This window comes from Poecilia formosa, unplaced genomic scaffold, assembly GCF_000485575.1.
Source record: "Poecilia formosa unplaced genomic scaffold, Poecilia_formosa-5.1.2 Scaffold131, whole genome shotgun sequence".
Classification (NCBI taxonomy): Eukaryota; Metazoa; Chordata; class Actinopteri; order Cyprinodontiformes; family Poeciliidae; genus Poecilia; species Poecilia formosa.
In genome coordinates, this window is record NW_006800070.1 from 1269687 (window position 1) to 1289887 (window position 20201).

The 20201-nt window shown below is 41.8% G+C and overlaps 1 protein-coding gene across 3 annotated transcripts; it reads left to right on the top strand.

The window, feature by feature from the left end:
• The first annotated feature begins 4238 nt into the window (after window positions 1-4238).
• Window positions 4239-19348, top strand: map3k9 (mitogen-activated protein kinase kinase kinase 9). Of its 3 annotated transcripts, none has more exons than XM_007561888.2 (11): window positions 4239-4769; window positions 6933-7346; window positions 9921-10101; window positions 11512-11660; window positions 11790-11965; window positions 12628-12868; window positions 13892-14014; window positions 14388-14490; window positions 14597-14709; window positions 15531-16307; window positions 17144-19348. In XM_007561888.2, exons 1-11 carry the CDS (start codon window positions 4343-4345, stop codon window positions 17596-17598), a joined length of 3159 nt encoding a protein of 1052 aa, XP_007561950.1. In that variant the 5' UTR covers window positions 4239-4342; the 3' UTR covers window positions 17599-19348. The 3 variants fall into 3 exon arrangements, with proteins under 3 accessions (XP_007561950.1, XP_016531793.1, XP_016531794.1); XM_016676307.1 differs by having other exon boundaries at window positions 17147-19348; XM_016676308.1 differs by having other exon boundaries at window positions 12628-12808.
• Window positions 19349-20201: the final 853 nt, after the last annotated feature.

Below are 20201 nucleotides of genomic sequence, written 5' to 3' on the forward strand. Positions count from 1 at the left end.
AGATATTTATCATGGAAAAATATTTGACTCAGACTGACACAAGCATCCTGTAATTTCACCAAAAGCACCAAATAATCCAGAATACTGAGTTATTTAAACTGTCTCTTGATTTTATTGCTTACTACAGTTTTGTGCAATGAACTATCTCATTGTTTTTTTCCAAAACATACAAATCCTGATTTTCTCAAAAAACCCTCCAGAATATCTTCTCTGTTGTGATCTCTGACCATATCAGGTCAGGTCAGGTCAGGTCAGGTCAGTGTCCAGGGCTGCTGGTGTAGGTGCTGCAGGAAGCTCCGGTTTCAGATCCAAAAATCGTCTCATTCTCAACTCTCTTCAACACATTTGTTTTTAAAATGAAGTGGGGAAAAGCTAAAAAAAAAAATACAAAGTGAATCAGGAACATGTCTTATACTAAATTTGAAAAAACAACAACAAAAACACAATAAATAAGAAGAAAAAAGTGGTTTATTTAGTGTTTATTTAGTAAAGTCTTCAATTATAAAGATGCACCGATCAATTAGCCAGAGGTCGGAATAGGCCGATGTTTCCCTCAACTGCCAACTTTGAGTTAAATACATAGATAGGTGAATTTTATTTTCTCTGTGTTTTAAATGGATCAAAACTGTAAACTGGTATCATTTTCCCTCTATAACTGCATCTATCAATGGCATGCACACTTGTTTGGGACTCATGAAAATATGATAAATCTGATGCACTCATTGGGATGATCGTGTAATTACTTAGTTTTCTGTTTCATATAGAATTACTACCTCTATCAAAGAATCTGCAGCTCATTTATCTTTTTTATTTATTTATTTATTTATTTTGGTCAATTTTACGTGTCATGGAACTTTAAAAAAATTTGCCAGAAGAGGGTTGATCGGTGCATCTTTGTGAATGACAGGCTAAAGGAAAAAAAAGCAAATTCACTCTGATCTCCATAGAGATGGTGTCAAGCATCACTCCTTGTGTTCCCCCCGCATCAAATGAACACACACACACACACACACACAGTTTCAGAGAGACGTGGAACATAAATCCATGTTATGTACAGAATCTTCAGTGTGTCTCCACAGAAACACACACACTCTAGGGGTCACTATAACGTCACATTTCACCCACAGATATTTTTTGTTATAAATTTGCAATCAGAAAGTGTGTCATATCTACATATCGCTCTCATTTATTTTGTTGTACTTTGTAGCTAAAATGTCAGCCGGTGCGCGCTCATGTGTGTGTGTGTGTGTGTGTGTGTGTGTGTGTGTGTGTGTGTGTGTGTGTGCGTGTGTGTGTGTGTGAACAGCACATCCGAAGGAGCCCGCCTTTCTGTTTTGCTGTCTTTTCTTTCCCTCTCAACCGGTGGGATTGAAGGGAAACATCACTGTGCAGTAACTGGACTTGTGGTTGTTGTGGGAAACTGAAAGGTTCAATAGTAGGGGGGGAGTTATAATACTGTTGTTTTAATTGTTTTTCTTTTTTGCGTGCGTGTGTGTTTGCGTGTACGTGTGTGTGTGTGCGTGTGTGTGTGTGTAACAGAAAAGGGACACATTTTATTGGATGAGTATGTTTTTTTTTTTGTGGCCTGCTATGAGATGTCAAAATAATAATAATAATAATAACAATAATAATAAAAAAAAAAGCAAAATCCAAAAGTGGATCATTTCTTCTGTTTTTGCAAATTTGAACCTGTTCTTCTGGTTCCGAGATATACCACTCTCACCGTCACTATTTAATCCTGTCACCTCTACTCTGGATTCTAGCTAAAATATTAAGACAAAATACTCAGTAAAAATCTGTTAAAAAAAAAATCTTTATTGCAGCTGTGTAATCTCACTCTGAGAAAATAAGAAAAAGCCCACCTTTATTTGAGAATAATTATACACAACTGGCAAAAAAAATGTGTAAAGTAATAATTGTTTTTAACAAAATCAATATATTTTGGCTACTTTTGCATCTTCTTTAACATTTCACCTCGCTTTGGATTCTCTCACACTCTCCTCTCTTCAGGTCGCACACATATGAGACTGAAATGGTTGCTGGGAAACCATTTCTGAGTAATTTGGCCATATATTTTGAACCACTATCCTCATAAAAGATAAAGTTCTGACCCGTTTTCTGTTTACTGGTAGAGTAAAGCACCTTACACAGTTTTCATCATATTTGTGGTTTGTAACATCCTACACCTACCTAGATTGTTTGCTGCAAAAAATGAATAGATAAATAAATAAAAATAAAAAAAAACATTTTACCAAAGCACACAGTTCCAGTTGGACTCACAGTTGACTTCATCTACTTTGTTTATGATGTGTTGATTGAAAAAAAAATTATTATTTTTTTAACAGGCATCAGTTCAACCAGATAGTGTCTCATCACTCCACACTGCAAAAACACAAATTTTTACCAAGTATTTTTGGTCTAGTTTCTAGTGCAAATATGTTAGTACACTTGAATTAAGATGAAACTAACTTCAAACAACTTTCCATCAAGATAAGAGCTTTTTTTAGTCAACAATTTCTTAATATTGATGAAAAAGTACCAGTGCCTGAAGAATGTTAAAACCAGTTGTTTTTTTTATTTTTATTTTTTTCAGAATTTTTCAGTGTGAGATTGTGCCACTGCAGTAAAACAATAAAATAAAAAATTACTTATTTTGAGAAAAATGTATATTTTCCAGGGGTTCATTTGTCCACTTCTCTTTTTAGTATTATTTTCTTCTGCTTGGGGAAGCATTTAAGACGACAAAAGAGAATTTACTTTTTCCCTTAATTGATTATTTTAAGTCAATAAATGCTGCTGCAGCTTAAATAGGTTTCCTGCGTGTAAAGAAAGAACAAAAGTGAGTCATCCCAAACTCTGGTGGATTTTGCAGTTTGTTCGTTTTTACTGCCATCGCTGTCTGCAAACTCTCTGGATGTTTTCGTTTTCATTCCGCCAGATTAAGCATGTGTTGCCTTCCTACAAACATGACATTAAGCTCCTGAAAATAGGACACAAATTTGTGTTAAGACTAAACTCAGTGGTTTTTCACTTAACGATGAAGGTTCAGTTTAAACGTACATGCACAATTCTTGTTGTCATAAGTTGTTGGAAAGCTACTAATGAGGATCTTATTTCATTTTTTTACTCCTTTTTATTTAATTCTGCTTTGTTTTACAGAATTGTGCATGGATTCTCCTTTGAATATGAATGTTTTATGCTGAGTATGTTATTTTATTTTATTTTATTTTTTTTGTTTGAGGTGGGTGCATCAAGTAAATAAAATATGCTATTTGATGAAGAGAAAATATATTTTCATGTTTGTTTCTCAGTAGCGTGGGGCAGGATTGCGTACAGATTTCTAATTCAGGTATTTTGGCTCACCACCCAGGGTGGTGCAGGCTCTTAGGGGCGAAAGGAAGCAAACAGAAAAATCAGTCAGGCACACCCAGAACAAATTTTCTATAGCTTACTGCAGCTTGTGTCTGATGTTATACAGTAAAATTGTGAAACAAAAGAAAAAAAAAACACTTTGTCCAAATTAAATACTAAAATTTTAGAATGTTTGATCTAAAATCAAACATTCCAATTTAATGATGTGCATAAAAACATGATTTTAGCAGAAGTCTATTGATGATACTATTCAAATCAAATCCATTTTGTTGCTAATCTTTGACCTATTCAAGACTCTGTCACCAAAGCCCCGCCCCCTGTGTATATGATATAAAATTACTTACTTTAACTCTTTTTCTCCTAACAAATAAAACAATTTTTCAAATGGTTAAACTGGCTTTTGAACTGCTGCAGTTCTGAAACTGATTAAATGCATTTAAGCTGTTGAAAGAAAAACAGAAAAAGACATTTATGACCATTTTGGATGTTTGACCGCCACTGTCACTGAGCTGGAACTGCATGTTGGGAGGAGGAGAAGGCTGGGAACTAAACATCTGCTGACGTATCCATGCACCAATGGGATGGCAGAGGATATTCGCACGTTAGACAGCTAGTTTAGAAAGAAAAAAGAAAAGACCACTGCGTCCAGGAAGTCCCAGCGATGATTGGATGCTGGATGGAGCGTGGGGATCCATCAAGCTGCAGTAGCGATGCGCTTTATGGGGTCCAGCAGGGGCTGCAAGGTGGACGATGCAGCAGCATAAGGCTGCTAGTTCTCCACAGTGTTTATTTGTGAGATTAAGCGCTACTTAGCTCTCTGTGCGTGTGCGTGTGTGTGTGCGCGCGCGCGCGCGCGTGTGTGTTTGTGTGTGTGTGTGTGTGTGCGTCTGCGTGTGCGGACGCAGGACGCTCCAAGCCGCGTCAGGTGGATGCGCTGCAGCGATCCACTTCGCCCCTATGGATCGCGTCCATGGATGTCTTCAAACCTGCTTTGGACAACAGTTTGAGTCCCAAGGCGTCACTATCTGAGGAAGCGGAGGCGGATGTTTTTCGCTGGCCCAGCACAGCGGAGAGCGGCGGTGGCGGTAGCGGCGGCGGCGGCTCGGCTCAGGATGCGGAGCCCGCCGCGCCGCTGCCGCTACCGCCGCCACCTGGTGTCTGGACGGCCGTGTTCGACTATGAGGCCACTGCGGACGACGAGCTCAGCCTGCACAGGGGGGACCTGGTGGAAGTCTTGTCCAAGGACTCCCTGGTGTCGGGAGACGAGGGCTGGTGGACCGGTATGATAGCCGACCGGGTTGGCATTTTCCCGTCCAATTATGTCAGCAAAAGGAACGGAACAGAGGAGGAGGCAGGCCTGCGGGAGAGCTCGGAGCACCCAGTGCCTCCTCTGCACCGTGAGTATCCCCATTGTGCATCGAGTCGTTAGGAAAATAAATAAATAAGAAGTAAATCGATGCGCATCTAAAACACGGATCATGGGGGTGGAGTGCTTCTGGCATCATGCGGGAGGAAGCTGCATATTCAGAGTGCTGTGTCACTCCGGTTGGCCTAGAAACAGACTGGCTAAGCATCCTCAGCTTCAGGACCGTTATTCAAGTGATGCACCCCAGCTCACTGTTATCTTATAGTATCCCCCAGAAAACATACCGAGGACAACACGTCCTCCTTTGCATGTAAAATTAGGTTTTAATGTAATGTGTGCGCTTGGTTTGCAATATGACACAATCGTTTTTTGTTTGTTTTTTTGCACAGATTTTGCAATAAATAGAGGTGCCAATGGAGTGCAATGACCAGGCAGTTTGCTGTTCATGTGCACAAGTATTTGTAGCGCTAGTGGTCTTTTACTTGATCATGAACATGTAGGAAAGGAGACAAGGGGTGGAGGGTGAGAAGCAATGAATGGCCTGGGGTCAGGAGAGCTGCATCAATATATGATGCACCTGCTCCTGTGCAGAGTGAGCTACACAGCACTCAATATTAGATTTTTTAATAGGAACTATGAATTAGTTACTATATACAAAAAAAATTTCATATGTATTATATTTTTTTGTGCTCTCTGCCAGTTTTGAATACCGTCAGTCCAAACCTCTCGAAATTGTAAGTGGCCCTCATCAATAGTCAATAGTCATTTAACATTTCTGGACGCGCCCCTGTAAATGACGATGCTAGCTAAAACATTTTTGAAGGGGACGTGAAGTTATGCTATAACCACAAATCCAGTTTTACTCACTAACACATTTACAAAAGAAGGAGGGTATCAGACCTAGATAAACCAGTTTTGTTTGGGTGGACCATGCTGTCGCAGCCAGTCGTGAACACACTGAGACCGGTGACCTACTTTCGCTCACCTGAAATATGCATCAAGGTCAGTCCCGTGAAGCGGCGTCAACTCGCGATGCGGTTCCCTTTGCTGAAAACTCTTATTGTCTGAATTTAGTCGATAAATTTAGCTTAGCAATTTGCGTACATTTTGTTTGGAAATATTTTAATTGATATTTCCGGTTGGCAGACAAAATAACTTCTATTAATTTGATATTAATAGAAGAGCCTGGTTTGTCCACTGTGTTAAACGAAACACAATAAATATAACAGTTAGCTTGTGATAAACATGAAATGTACGTTCTTTAGCAAAAAATTCCCTCAAAAGTTAAGAAGCTTATCTTGCTAAGTTTGACATTAGCATTTCCGCTGTTGCTAAGCCAGCTAACACTGGATACAAATTTAATTCTTGCTCCAATAAAGAAACTATACTACAACTCGCAGTTGTAACTTCAAAGAAAGTTAAAATACTATTTAATTATTAAAGCTAAGATGTGGAAAAGTAAGAATATCTCAAAGAAAAATGTCAGAATGCTAAACACGCTTTGAAGAGGTATTGTTCTTTACACTTCTTGCTTGATTCAATGATCAGCATACAGTTTTTTAATTGAAAAAGCACTTTAATTTTTTTTTATCTCTCTCATAGTATATCTGCTTTGTTCTTAATATAGTTCTTAAGCTTTTTTTCTCTACACTTCACTTTTATCTTGGCATTTTGACTCAGTTTTGATATTTTTTTCCTTTTTCCATCTATTTGCCAAGAACAGGACAAAAGCAAGCAAAAAAAAGTGTTTTTTTCCCCTCACCGTTTTCCAAAACTTGATCAATTTATTACTCTTGACACATCACACTCTTGACTTTTACAAAGTAATAGCAAGCACCCATTTAATCATACTAGCCTTACTGTTCTTTGTTGAACCAACATCTTTAGTTAAATTCTAATCATATTGAGGTAGGATTTGTAACCGGAGTGGTTAAGAATTGAATTGTTTAAATTTACAAACTAATTGTTCAGACAAAACTTAATACCATCAAAAAAAAAAAATCATAGGCATAGGACATTATTTCTTCCTTCTCCAACTCTACATTCTATATTTTAGGACAGATACTTCATCTATCTGAAACAACACAGTGACTTATGGGAACAGAAAGCACTCTTCTCATGAATGACCTAGTTTGGAGCATGACAAACTTGTTTAATTGCTGCAAGTGTTGTTTTTGTCTCCTCTCCACTGCAGTGTTGGAGATCGATTTCTTGGAGCTCACCCTGGAGGAGATCATCGGGGTGGGCGGCTTCGGAAAGGTCTACCGCGCGGTGTGGCGGGACGTCGAGGTGGCCGTGAAGGCGGCCCGACGGGATCCCGATGAGGATGTGGCGCAGACTCTGGAGAGCGTGCGTCAGGAGGCCAAGCTCTTCGCCATGCTCAACCATCCCAACATCATGGCTCTTCTGGGGGTGTGCCTGCAGGAGCCCAACCTGTGCCTGATCATGGAGTACGCTCGCGGGGGTCCCCTGAACCGGGCCCTCGCTGGGAAACGCATCCCCCCGTGCACGCTGGTGAACTGGGCTGTGCAGATTGCACGAGGCATGCACTACCTCCATGACCAGGCCATCGTCCCCATCATACACAGAGACCTCAAGTCCAGCAACAGTAAGATTCCCTCACTTTGTGTTTTTATTATTCTCTCATAGAATAGCTGCAAGAAAGCTGTAAAATATACCGCATTCCCGTTTGTGTTGCGCTACTACTCTTGTATTTTTCACGTTTATAGAACGAGTGCGGAAATAAGCAGTTATGAAACTCCAGTCAATTCTACACTAATCTGCACTAGAACGGACTTTCTCTCTGATCTACCAGACTTCTTTACTGCAAGAAAAATTCTCCTAATGCACCTTTAAAGTGTAAAATAAATCTACTACTGTGTTATATTTTTATCATTAAATGGTTAGAAAGTACGTGCTTTAGAAGTCAAATCAGGAGGAAAAGGAGTTTGCATGTTTACTTGTAGAGTTGTTGTAATCTTGCATTTTGCCCAATTGGATCCTCTAAGTCCCAAGCCTATTACTGAGGATTTGCCCAGTGCTCTGCCCCGGCCTCCTCATTGGTGGCTCTGACAAAGTGTGAAGCGAGGCCCCCGGCTGCCATTGGCTGGTTCTGTGGTGATCATCTCGGGAACTTCACTTTCAAAGTCACTCAGACTTGATGTCATGCTGGACTTGGTGGGGAAAACCCAAACCTTCCTGAGCTTACGAAAGCAAGTGGCCAGAGGCTGACCTCTCTTTCCAAGTTTCTCTTTTGCTTCTGCTTTTGACGTTAGCCTCTAAATGCTTTCATGAGGGCAGTGTTAGCATATCAAATAGTTGTGTTTATTTTTTGCACCTGTGTTTTACAGTCTTCCAAAAGATTCCTTGTTTCCTCAAATGTATATTTTCAGTCCAACTCTTTCTTCACTTATAAACAGATGAAATTTGATATTTTCATTTACTGTATAAGATACCCATTTTGATATTTTTGACTGTCAGGAATAGCAGGCATATATTTCTGTTTGCTAAATGCCAAACACACACAAGCAATGGACATTTTCATAAGCTCCTCAAAATAGTTTGATGTGATTTTGTCCCATCAAACTATCTGATGGGACAAATAGTCCCATCAGATAGTTTTTGACAGAACTGATGTAATAGAGTCAGGCTGGACATCTTGCTCACACACACCTGCCGTCCCATCCTCAGTCACATCGGATCTAAAACATGTGAAATAGAGGGTGAAAACCAACATGCCACGAGAGGCTGTTGATCTTCCCACACTCCCCCAAAAAATGTTTCTAAACCCACATTTTTATCTTGAAATTCCCATTATTTCCCCCAAAATAGTCTTTGTAAATCATTATACCAACCCATCTTACCTAAAGGGATGTGCCTTACAGCGAGTTCACACATCTGAAGTATGACTGGCCTATTGGGGAGCTGTAGAGGGGGGTGACTGCAGTTGCAGTCAAGCCTTAGTTAAAGGGGAAGTTGTGCATAAAATGGACATTTTTACATCTTTGAGTCATGTCATAATGTTATTTTCTCATCAAAAACATACCTGGAATGAGAAATCCTTTAATATCCCGTGGCAGCCATTCAGCTGTGCAAAACTCCTGAGTGGACCTAACTCGAGATACAGCTTCCGAGCTTGTGCCTTACAGAACTCCCATCCCCCGTGACTCTCCCTCTCAGCTCCTTCAGACTAGCCTGCAGCAATTATCGAACACCTGGTAAAAACATTGTTAAAGGTTTAATAGAGGAGCCATGTTGTGACGACTTCCTGAAGGTGGACTTTCAGGAAGAGCAGGCGTTTTTAAAGAGATCCAATTTCAAGGCCTTACATTACGAAGTCAGATTTCTTTTAAGTCATATTTAACAGCATTTTTAGAACTGAAGGTAACACAGTTACTCGATTATGCTATAAAATGTCACCATGTGGCTGGAAAACACATAACACTTTAACTCAGCTGCTTACCAGCAGGGTTCACTTTCACCCCCTATTTTTGGTAGGAAGCCATTTCCGCAGCGTCACAGTGACGTGATGGGCAGATGAAGAGAGGCTTGATGTGCACCACAGCCCTTGGACACTCCCCTGCTGGTGCAGCCGCAGCAGATGGCCCGGGCTTTGTGGAGCTGAGAGGAGAGGCCTCGGCGCATGTGTTCAGGATTTGCCCGGGCTCGTCCGGACGGGGGGGTGTTTTTCATTGCCCATTAGAGCAAAATGGGTTTGTTGTAACAGGCTATTTCAGGAGTTAAACTGTATAATTAGTGCTTTGTATGAGACTTTGGGCTGTAAAAGCATGAGGCGAATACATTAGCATTGATCAAGAGGGAGTTGGTTTTCTCCTCTGGATTGCTTTTGTTGTCGTAGCTCGTAGTAGCTTGGTTTTTACTGTTTATTCTTTCTTCTTCTCTTCTCTGCTTTCATCTTTTGTATCCTTTCATCCTGGCCTTCCAACAACCACACCCTGTTTTGTTCACCCCCTCTTGTTTTTTTGTTTTTAATTTCCCGTTGTGATAAATCACGGGACTCATGCTCCCGCTTCATCTCAAATCCTGACGGTGATCACCTGAAACCCTCCACCCTAACCTCCCACCCAATCTGCACGCAACCCCTCCTGCCCCCTCCCATTACCCCCAAACTCATTTCCATTCACCAACCCAACATCCCCACTCCCACCATTACCGCACCCAGTCCTGATCCTGGAAAGGGTGGAGATGGAGGACCTCAGCAACAAGACTCTGAAGATAACCGACTTTGGATTGGCCCGGGAGTGGCACCGCACCACCAAGATGAGCGCCGCCGGGACCTACGCCTGGATGGCTCCTGAGGTTATCCGCTCGTCCACGTTCTCCAAGGGTAGCGACGTGTGGAGGTGGGCGGAGGAAGGAGAGCCCCTGCAGAAAAACAAAGCAACAAAAAATACAAGCTGCACAGACCTTTTAGTGATGAATAGAAAACGAATCCATGAAAGAAAAGAAAATCCATGAAAAATTGATTTTATATTCATATTTATGCGACGGTGTGTTAAGGCGCCATTGTAGATTGAAAAAAGAAGAGGAGGAGTGATTTTCTGGAAAAATAAAAACAGGAACATTTCCAAGTTTGTGTAGTCAAAGATTTTCTAGAAAAATTCTGAACATTTTATATTAAATTCATAAATTTTCTAGAAAAACAAGAATGGAAATGGCTGTGTTTGAACTCAGAAACTCAGAAAATTTCCAAATGTCGAAACTTGTTGACATTTTAAACTAAGAAATTTCTCCCTCTCTCGGCTCCTTCAGACTAGCCAGCAGCAATTAGCAAACACCTGGTGGAGCTGAGCATCTGCTGAGCTCATTATATGAGCTACTTCTCAGTGCAACGCTGGTTAAAGGGTTAATAGAGGGGCCATGTTGTGATGACTTCCTGAAGGGGGAGCTTCACAAATAGCAGGAGATTTTAAAGAGACAGAGGCCCGATTTCATGTCATTTCTTTAAGTCATATTTGATATGTACAGCATTTTTATAACAACTGAAGGTAATTTGATTGTGGTCTAAAATGATACTATGTGGCTGGAATACTGTCCCTTTAATTAATGATCAGTAAATCTCTGAAGATTACCTTTTGAAACAAAATCTTTGCTGTTTTTCTAATTGGTTTTGACTGGATTTAACAGTTTGAATAAATGTTTTCATCATGATTAGTCTCTATATGTAGAATCCTGATCAAAGTATCAATCCATCCGGTTGTTGTCTTCCGTCTATCCAAGATCCGGTTGTGGGGTTGCCGGTTCCATCTTTCCCCACTGATACCCTTTTGACTTTTCTGTTTGTCACATAAAAACATGCAAATATCCGCAGCTCTTACGATCAGCTGCAGGAGGAGAGATATTAGTGGTACCTTTAAGAGCTAAAATATCAAAGTTGCTATGGTGTGAAAAGAATCTGGCGCATTCCTACACGATTCCTTGCCAACGTGATTTGTTTGTAAGCTCGTCCTTTATCTGTCAAAAGACACACCGCCCTGCTTCACACACTCACACTCTCTGATCTTGACCTTTTCCTTCTCCGCTCGGTATTTACATGAGTGGGGTGCAGAATGATCCTGTTTTGACATTTACCGAAGTAAAGTGGCTTTCTTGACAGTACAGTCTCTTTCAGCAAGCACGCTGTTTAACATTCATGTATTCCTACGCGCTGAGATCAATATGATCAAAATCCCACATATTCTGAGTGATCGAGTGCAATTTTCAGGCCGTAATCACAAGTCTCTCCGCGTTTTTCTCCAACTGTGCGTTGGCAGCTATGGCGTGCTGCTGTGGGAGCTGCTGACCGGAGAAGTTCCCTTTCGAACCATCGACGGTCTCGCCGTAGCCTATGGAGTGGCGATGAACAAACTGGCTCTGCCCATTCCCTCCACATGTCCCGAGCCTTTTGCACGTTTGATGGAGAGTAAGTAGAAATACAATAAATAAATAAATACCATCCCACTTTATCAGCTGGTGCAAATTTAGTCCCGGAAATGTACCATGAAATAACCAAACGGGTTATCTGAAATGATCTTTTTTGTCTTGCATACAGACTGCTGGAGCCCAGATCCTCACTCTCGGCCGCTGTTCACAACTATCCTGGACCAGCTCACCGCCATCGAGGAATCGGGCTTTTTCGAAATGCCAGCAGAGTCCTTTCACTCCCTGCAGGACGACTGGAAACTGGAGATCCAGGAGATGTTTGATCAGCTTAGGACCAAGGAAAAGGTGATGAGAAGAGCTGGGGGGAAAAAACTGAATGTCTTTCTTTTATACCTGATTTCTGAAAGACTACAGTTAAGTGAACTTAATTTATACAGCTCTTTTCATATGTCAGAAACTGGACAGATGTCAGAATCAAAGGATAAAACATTTATTAAAACTATGACCATGTTGTGACAGTCCGTTGTGAGACCTGTAATCTATGAAAAGGCTATTGCCATCTGAAAAAATGTTTGGTTGGGAGTGGTTGTTCAAAAACAACCAATCAGAGCCAGGAGAAGGGTCTTAGGGCTGTCAATCAACCTCATGTTCATTCTGCTCAATGTGCTAATGACAGAGAAACAGCTTACTGATAGAGGAAAACCGTTTATCTGCAGTCATTGGTGTCCATGCCTAGCCTTAGCATTCATGACAGGCTATGCAGATGGGTAGCAGCAGAACAGTAGAGCTGTATATCATCAGCATAGAAACAATAAGAGACGTAAAAAAAAACCTGACATATTATTTGACCCAAGGGGAAAGTATACAACAACAAAAATAGGACCCAAAGATTGAGCCTTGTGGTACTCCACATTTTGCACACTGGAGTCAGACATGATGTACAAAAAATCACCGTAGTTGTGATTACACGTCACTCATAGTTTATTTCTCCTCCCCTTCTCCGTCAGGAGCTGCGATCGTGGGAGGAGGAGTTGACCCAAGCTGCGCTGCAGCAGAAGTGCCAAGAGGAGGCGCTGAGGAAGCGCGAGCAGGAGCTGGCAGAAAGGGAGATCCACATCGTGGAGCGGGAGCTCAACATCATCATCCACCAGCTCTACCAGGAGAAGCCGCGTGTGGAGAGCAGGCAGGGCAAGTTCCGCCGCAACCGCCTTAAACTCAAAGATGGAAACAGGATCAGCCTGCCCTCAGGTACAAACAGCTGGCAAGCATCAACGTACAAACGGAGACGAAATGTGCTTGTGAGGCGCCGAAACCTTAGAGATTGGACGTTAGCATAGATTTGACTTAAAGCTACCTATTGCAGCTACAATGAAATGTTTCCTTGAGAAATATTAGAAATTGTTTAATTAACTAAAGACTGTGATGTGTTCAGTGCTTTGCAAAGATATTGAGAAAGATATTGAGGAACATGAAAAAACATGTTTTTCATGTTCTAGCCTCTAACTTTAGTGTTTTTTAGTGTGATAAGAAGCATTTTTTTGTCCAAGTCATCTTTGAGGAATAAAGAAGTGATTCCTTTTTTTTTTTTTTTCGCCAAAATAACTTTTTGGAAAAAATGACTCAGGCCCTTATTTCAGGAAGGTGACGATATGTGATTGTATATTTACGGCAACCTTGCAAAAGTATTCGTACCGCTGGAACTTTTCACTTTTTGTCAAATTACAAACACAAATTCCTGACAGTCTTTTTATAAAAGCCATCCACACAGCATGATGCTGATAAACATGATGATGCGAGTTGTTGGGTTTTTTGTACGCAATTGTAAAAGTGAAAGTAACTTTTTAGCCATTTTAAAAAATATTTTTACATATAAAAATATTAAGTGAGGGGTGGATATGTATTCGGCATCCTTGGAGCGTAATGCTGCCACAAACCTGCGACACCATGGAGGATGTTCCATGTATGTTCATTTATTTCAAAACCCCCTTTACTGTGATGCCAATAAATAAATTCATTCTCAAGTCACTGTACTGGTAAATAGAGTCCACTTTGAAAAGGGGTGTGAATACTTTTGCAGGCTTTGGCTCCACAGTCCACGGCGTAACAAACTCAAGGTTCTTCCTTAGCTACTAGCACCAGAGTTCTGTCATGGGTTGTAAAAGTTAAATTGTTTCGTCTTAGAAGGATCAGGTTTTTCTTATGTGGCTGTTTTTACTCTGTTAACTTCAGCACTGTCATGGAAGCTAAGGTGTTTCCCTTGATGTCCTTTAGATTTTCAGCACAAAATCACGGTGCAGGCGTCTCCGTCCCACGATCATCGGAGGAGTCTGCTCAGCAGCGGCTCCAGCCCCCCAACCAGTCCGCTCATGCTGCCGCGCCTTCGAGCCATCCAGCGTAAGGACAAGGCTTCTGTTTTCGAAAGCGAGGAAACTGGAATTGTTAGCATGTAGGACAGCACTGATCATAGAAGATCAGGGCCACTGGAAAAAAAATTATTCTTTAATGTCAGAGTTTAAAGTTAGAATTCTGAGGGAAAAAAGTCCAAATTTTGAGAAAAATTCTGAATTCTGAGTTTAAAGTTAGAATTCTGAGAAATTTTCAGAATTTTGAGATTCAAGTTAGAATTCTGATAAGAAAGTCAGAATTATGTGGGAAAAAAATGTCAGAATTCATACAATATTATGCAAAATTATGCAAGCTTGCCTTAACACAATTTTTTAATTTAACTTTTAATGATATGTGAATCAAATTTTCAATATTTTTTCAGTTACCCCCGGGGAGGCCTGCACAGAGCTGGAGAGAAAAGGCTCGAGGAAAAAAGGCCGCTCCCGTGGTTGTGGCGTTTATCGGGAGCACAGCGCAGACGCCAGGTGAGAGAAATCAAATCCACTCGAAGTCCGTATTCATTTTTAATTAGTGTTTGATTGTTTCTTTTAATTTTAGTCAGACAACTTGTGGCTTTCTTATCCGTCACAGTGCGAAGCCTCCCCACGAGGGCAGCAGGCAGCGGTCCTGCAGCGCCCCAAACCTCCGCAGATCTCCCCGACACAGTCCGGCCGTGCCTGGGGTGCCCAGCCTGCTGGAGGCAGGTCAGCAGGAATGGCTCAGCTGGTCTGAGTTTGCCTGAGAAATGAAGCTGCTGACATGACAGAGACACATCAACCCCACACTGCTGCAGTCGGTGACCCACAAGTGTGTCTGCAGCTGCTTGACCACGAACAAGCGCTTGCAGAGAAAACAAAAAACTATGAGGGGCCGTTTAGGACAAAAACTAGGTTTTGTCTCACACACACTACTAAAGACTCATACACACACACAAAGCATACAGACATGTTTTTCTGAATGATCTGCCGAAAATGTATGTGTGTGTGTGGGAACTAACAGTAGGCTGAATGAATGAATGAATGGGGATGAGACTCGTCTTTGTGTGAGAATTGTCAAGGAAGAGGCAGAGCATAATTTGGAGATCAGATCGCGCATGTGTTGGTACCGCAGTGAAGTTAGTTTCAAGTTGGATATTCGCCCTCTGCGGAGTAAGTGACGTTTAGTTCAAGGTTGATCCGATTTATGAATGCTAATTTTGACAAGCCGTTCTCTATCGGTCCCTCCTCAAGCGCTCGGAGATTCACAAATTTGCAAACCAAACACTCCTGTCAACCAAATGTTAATAAATGCCTTGCCTTGTGACCAAATTACATTTACTTAATTTTTCTTCTGTTCTCCTCAATTATGCACTACTTTGTGTTGGTCTGTCATAAAAAAAATCCAATGTAAAACATTGCTGCTTCTGGTTGTAAAATGTAAAAAAAAACTGAACAAAAATCAATGCATATCAATGGTCGTGTTTTTAGCTTTTGATGACGACCTACATGATAAAGTTGTTGTTGTTTTTTTTGTTGTTTTATTTTAGAAAATGAAGATTGCTGCTTCACCACAGAGCCGGGCGCAGCTCCTGGCCAGTCCTACCTCTGCATTCCCTTCCAAAAAGACGCCAACGCTTCTTCCTCCCTCGAACATGACGGAGATGAGTACTGCCTCAGCGGCCAGGTTCCCGGAACCCCGCCGTGCAGGAAGAGCCCCGGGGGAGGCCGGCGGTCTGAGCTGGTCCTGCTGGGCTGCGGGGCTCTGTTGGCGGCCGTCGGACTGGGCTGCAACCTGCTCACGCTGGCCCAGCCCGAGGAGGGCATCAAATCCAGATGGGATGCTTTCTTCCACAGAACCGGCGGCCAAAGGCGGAGCACGAACTCCCCGACCCGCAGGCTGTTCCACAGGGAAAGCCCGCTGAAGAGTTCGGCCCCCTCCCTGCCCGAGCGAGGTTTGCCCTCTTCGTATACTCTCCTGTCCTTATCGTCGGTGTCCGACTCCAACTCCACCCACTCACTGCTGCGTTCCGACAGCGACGAGCTGCTGATCTGCAGGCCCGCCTCGGCGGCGTCCCGGCCGCCTGCGCCGCCTCCGCTCTCGCAGCGCAGGGCGCCGGTCCAGACACCGGTCAACTCGCTGGTCAACGTTCACGTGGAGAGCTTCAAGCGGAACCCGCGGCAGTCTCTGACGCCCACACACGTGCCCTGCGTGCCACCGTCCGCACGGAGCCTCCGCAGGACCCCGTCGGACGGAGCCATCAAGAAGAACGGGCCTTCCAGTTCACTGGAGCCGCTGCCAGAGAAGAAAGCTCTGGACAGTGCGGGTAACATCCTGTTTTATGTTGTAGAACTCTAAATTTAATAATTTCATATCCTATTAGGCTGTCTTTAAGTAGAAGCCTTATAAAAATGTTTGGAATTAAGGCTCACACAGGAAGGAAAAATACAGGGTTCACACATATTTGTAAAGGGGCAGTATTATGTAAAATCTACATTTTTTTTAGCTTTACCTCATGTTATAACATTATTCCCTGATCAAAAACCTACCTGGAGTGTTACATTGATTCTTTGATGCATGTTTGAGAAATCCTTTAATCTCCATGGCAACCATTCAGCTGTGGAAAACACCTGGGAGGACCTAGCTCCGCCTTCGAGGCGCAGCTCCTCCTCAGAACTACATCTTCTGAGCTTCCTCCTGACAGAGCAGCCCTCCCTAGCTCAGCTCCTTCAGACCAGCCAGCAGCCTTTAGCAAACACCTGGTGGGACTGAGAATCAGCTGAGCTCATTAGACGAGCCGTTTCTCAGAAGAACTCTGGTAAAAAACGTTAAAGGCCTAATAGAGGAGCCACATTGTGACGACTTCCTGAAGGCGGAGCCTCATTATGAGGAGGAGATTTTTAAAGAGACAGAGACCTATTTTCAAGGCTTTAAATTACAAAGTCAAATTTCTTGTAAGTCATATTTGATATATACAACATTTTAATAACAACTGAAGGTAACATGTAGTCACTTGGTTATGCTATAAAATGGCACTATGTGCCTGGAAAATGTATAACACTGCTCCTTTAAGGCAAATTTGGATGGATGGATGGATGGATGGAGTCACTAATCTTCAGTCTGGCAGTGTGTTAGTGATAGTCTTTTTTTCTGTTTTAACAGCAGTAGGTGGCTTCAGGGGTTTAAAAGAAGACTCTCTTGAGGTTCCCCGGCTCCCCGACCCCAACCTGGTTTTCCCCCCAACCCCTCGCCGTCGCTGCCCCCCGGAGCGCCCCAAGACCCTGGACTTCGTGGCTCGGCCTCGCCCTTCGCCGCGGCCACGGTGCGACGTGTTCTGGGGCGACTCGCGCGTCAGGGCCAACGGACAAACGCTGGGCAGCGGTGAGTCGCCGGCCTACACCTCCAGCACAGAGACTCCGCCCACCGTAGAGTTCGGCAGGGACTCCGCGGTGCTGCCCACCCCCATGGAGGCCCCGACTCCCTTCTCCCCCCGCAGGAACGCAAACCTGTTGGACGAGTCGGACGAGGGACAGTACCGGGACGGGACGGTCCCTCTGTGCAGGCCAGAGTTCAGCCTTCCCAAAGACTCTCCTTATCATCCAGGGTTCTGGTCCTGACTCGCGGACACAGGTTGCTCCTCCGCTAGCTGGAGGACCGTCACCACTCTAGGTGTTTGACTTAAGCTTTCCCCCATTCTACACCATTCAAACAAACTTGCAATAAAGTTTTGTTTTTGCTTTAGTTTAACTGCATTTTGATAAATATTTATCAAAATTGACATCTAAAATTTGTGAAATGTCTGGCTTTAGAGACGGCCAGAAACCCCTTCATATCACGTTTATCAGCTTTAGGTTCTCGTTTCACAAAGCTTTACTCTCCTGTTTCCAGCTTTGGTTTCGATTGTGCATTTACTGAAGTGCACTTTTGAAAATCATCATGAATGTAAGACAGCTTTTTATTATTATTATTATTATTATTATTATTATTATTATTTCTGAAACCACTTGAGCTCCTCTCCTCCGTCTGTTTCCCGCTCAGGTTCTGGCGGTGGATGGATTCCCTTTTTTTGCACAGTTCACCTTCCTCACCAGTCGCTTCATGTCCCACAGATAGGGGGCGCTGTTGTTTGATATAAGCACTCCTGTGTCTGCTTTGGATCTACATTGTTGCGACTGTAAGAAGCAGAGAAAATAAGTTCATCGATTGTCTTTTTTTTCTTTTTTAAACGGTCCCGTTAAAGACATTTAGAAACAAATCTTGACGCTGAGAGGAGAACTTTGTGCTTTTATGCTGCTGTTAAACTGTTTGGATCAGAAATGCAAAGCTTGTTTCACCCACATGGGAAGCGGGCCCAAGTGATGCGTGGAAGTTTTTCTTATTATTTATTTATTTATTTTTAATGATCTATTTCATTTATTGATTTGTTTGGTGTCTTATTTATTTATTTATTTATTTATTTATTTATTTATTTATTTATTTATTTATTTTTATCCTGTATGCCTTGATTTTTGACACTTCTTAATGCTTTATCTGAATGTTTCTGGGACTCTCAGCCTTTGCACAAAGCATCAAATCATTTGTTTGTAAGCTGCACTTTCTTCATTACTCACTTAGGAATTAAATTTTTTTAATGTATTTATGTTGGAAGATATTTTTTTACAGTGTCTTTGCCAAGAAATGTAGCTGCCCAAACGAGCACTTATCATCACAAATCAGTTTTTCTTGTTTTTTGTTGTTGTTTTTATTTTTTAAATATATTTACCTGTGAAGAATTCCACTTGTTTATTGGGAAGAAATTATTAGCTTTCTTTAAAAAGGGATTTAAAAAAAATCTGTTATAATTTGGGGGAAGGGTGTAGATAAATTACCCGTTTTACAAATCTTAAATAAATATGGGATTTTAAAAGAACGGAAGCATGGGATAATGCCAATTATTATTTATTTATTTAATTCATTTATTTATTACCTGCAGCATAACTGTTATGAATAATTGAGAAAAAGAGCTGAAACGTGTCCTAACACCCTGCAGTGTCAGGTTATTTATTTATTTTCTCCAGTTTAAGTGACCTAAATTACATATGAGCTCCTTTTGGTCTTGATACGTGTGTAAAACTGAATGCCTCCCCCCTTCACATCCCCTTCAGAACTGTGAAGAACATGATCATGTTCGATGTGTAACCATAATCATCTGTTTGAACTGCAGGTGACGCGACCCTGAGCTCTTGGATGAAATGTGAGCACAAATAAGCTGAAAATACTGTTTACTGATATTGTTTGTTGGAGGGGAGGGGGCGATTGTGCTACTGAGTGACTTGTATTTGCACTGGGACACACTGACTCGAGTAAAATCGGAAGAAAAACATGAAACTGTTTGTTTACTTTCTTGTAGCGCTTTAGATGGTGACACCTATCGTCAGTGGCTCTCTGCCCAGAGCAGCATAGTCTATAGGGGGCGGTATGAGTACACCATGAGTACATGGAGGAAGAAAAACATGGAAAGTTATCCATCAGTATTGACCAAACCCACGACCTTCTTGTTGTAAGGTGACAGTGTAGGCCACCAGGTGTGATTAGTTTATGTATTTTAGATTTTGAACTAGAGGTAATCAAATAGAAACAAGAAGCTTTGATAAAATGGTGAAACAGCCCTTTAGCTGCAGTAGAAACTTGCGAATCAGATGGTAACTTTAGTGTTTTTAGCTGCTAGCTTGTTATGCTATTCATATTCTCAAAATGCTTACAAGCTGTATTGTACTGTCACTTTGTGAACTACAAAAAATGTTGCTATGCAAATTATTTACAACTTATTGGAGCTCTTTCTATATTTTTGAGCGCTGTCAGGGAGCTATGTGTTTATGCAATGACTACTTCCTTTCTTACTTCAAAATAAGAGTCTCAAACATATGCAGCACACAGGACAGTGTCAGGTTTACAGCGTTCTCCTACTTTTCTGCAGTTTAGTTTACACTTTATTTTACTGTAGCAAATAAATCCTTGTCTATATCTAAATAGATATACATTTTGGAGGGGTGATCTGCCTCATAAAACACGTTTTGATGTTCAAAGTCATGACCCAGACTTTGGGTCATGACTTTGGGTTATGACCGAAAGTCATGACCCAAATATTATGGATATGATTATATTCATATCCATAATATGAATATAATAATTCATATTATGGATATAATATGAATAACATCCATATAATTCATATTATATT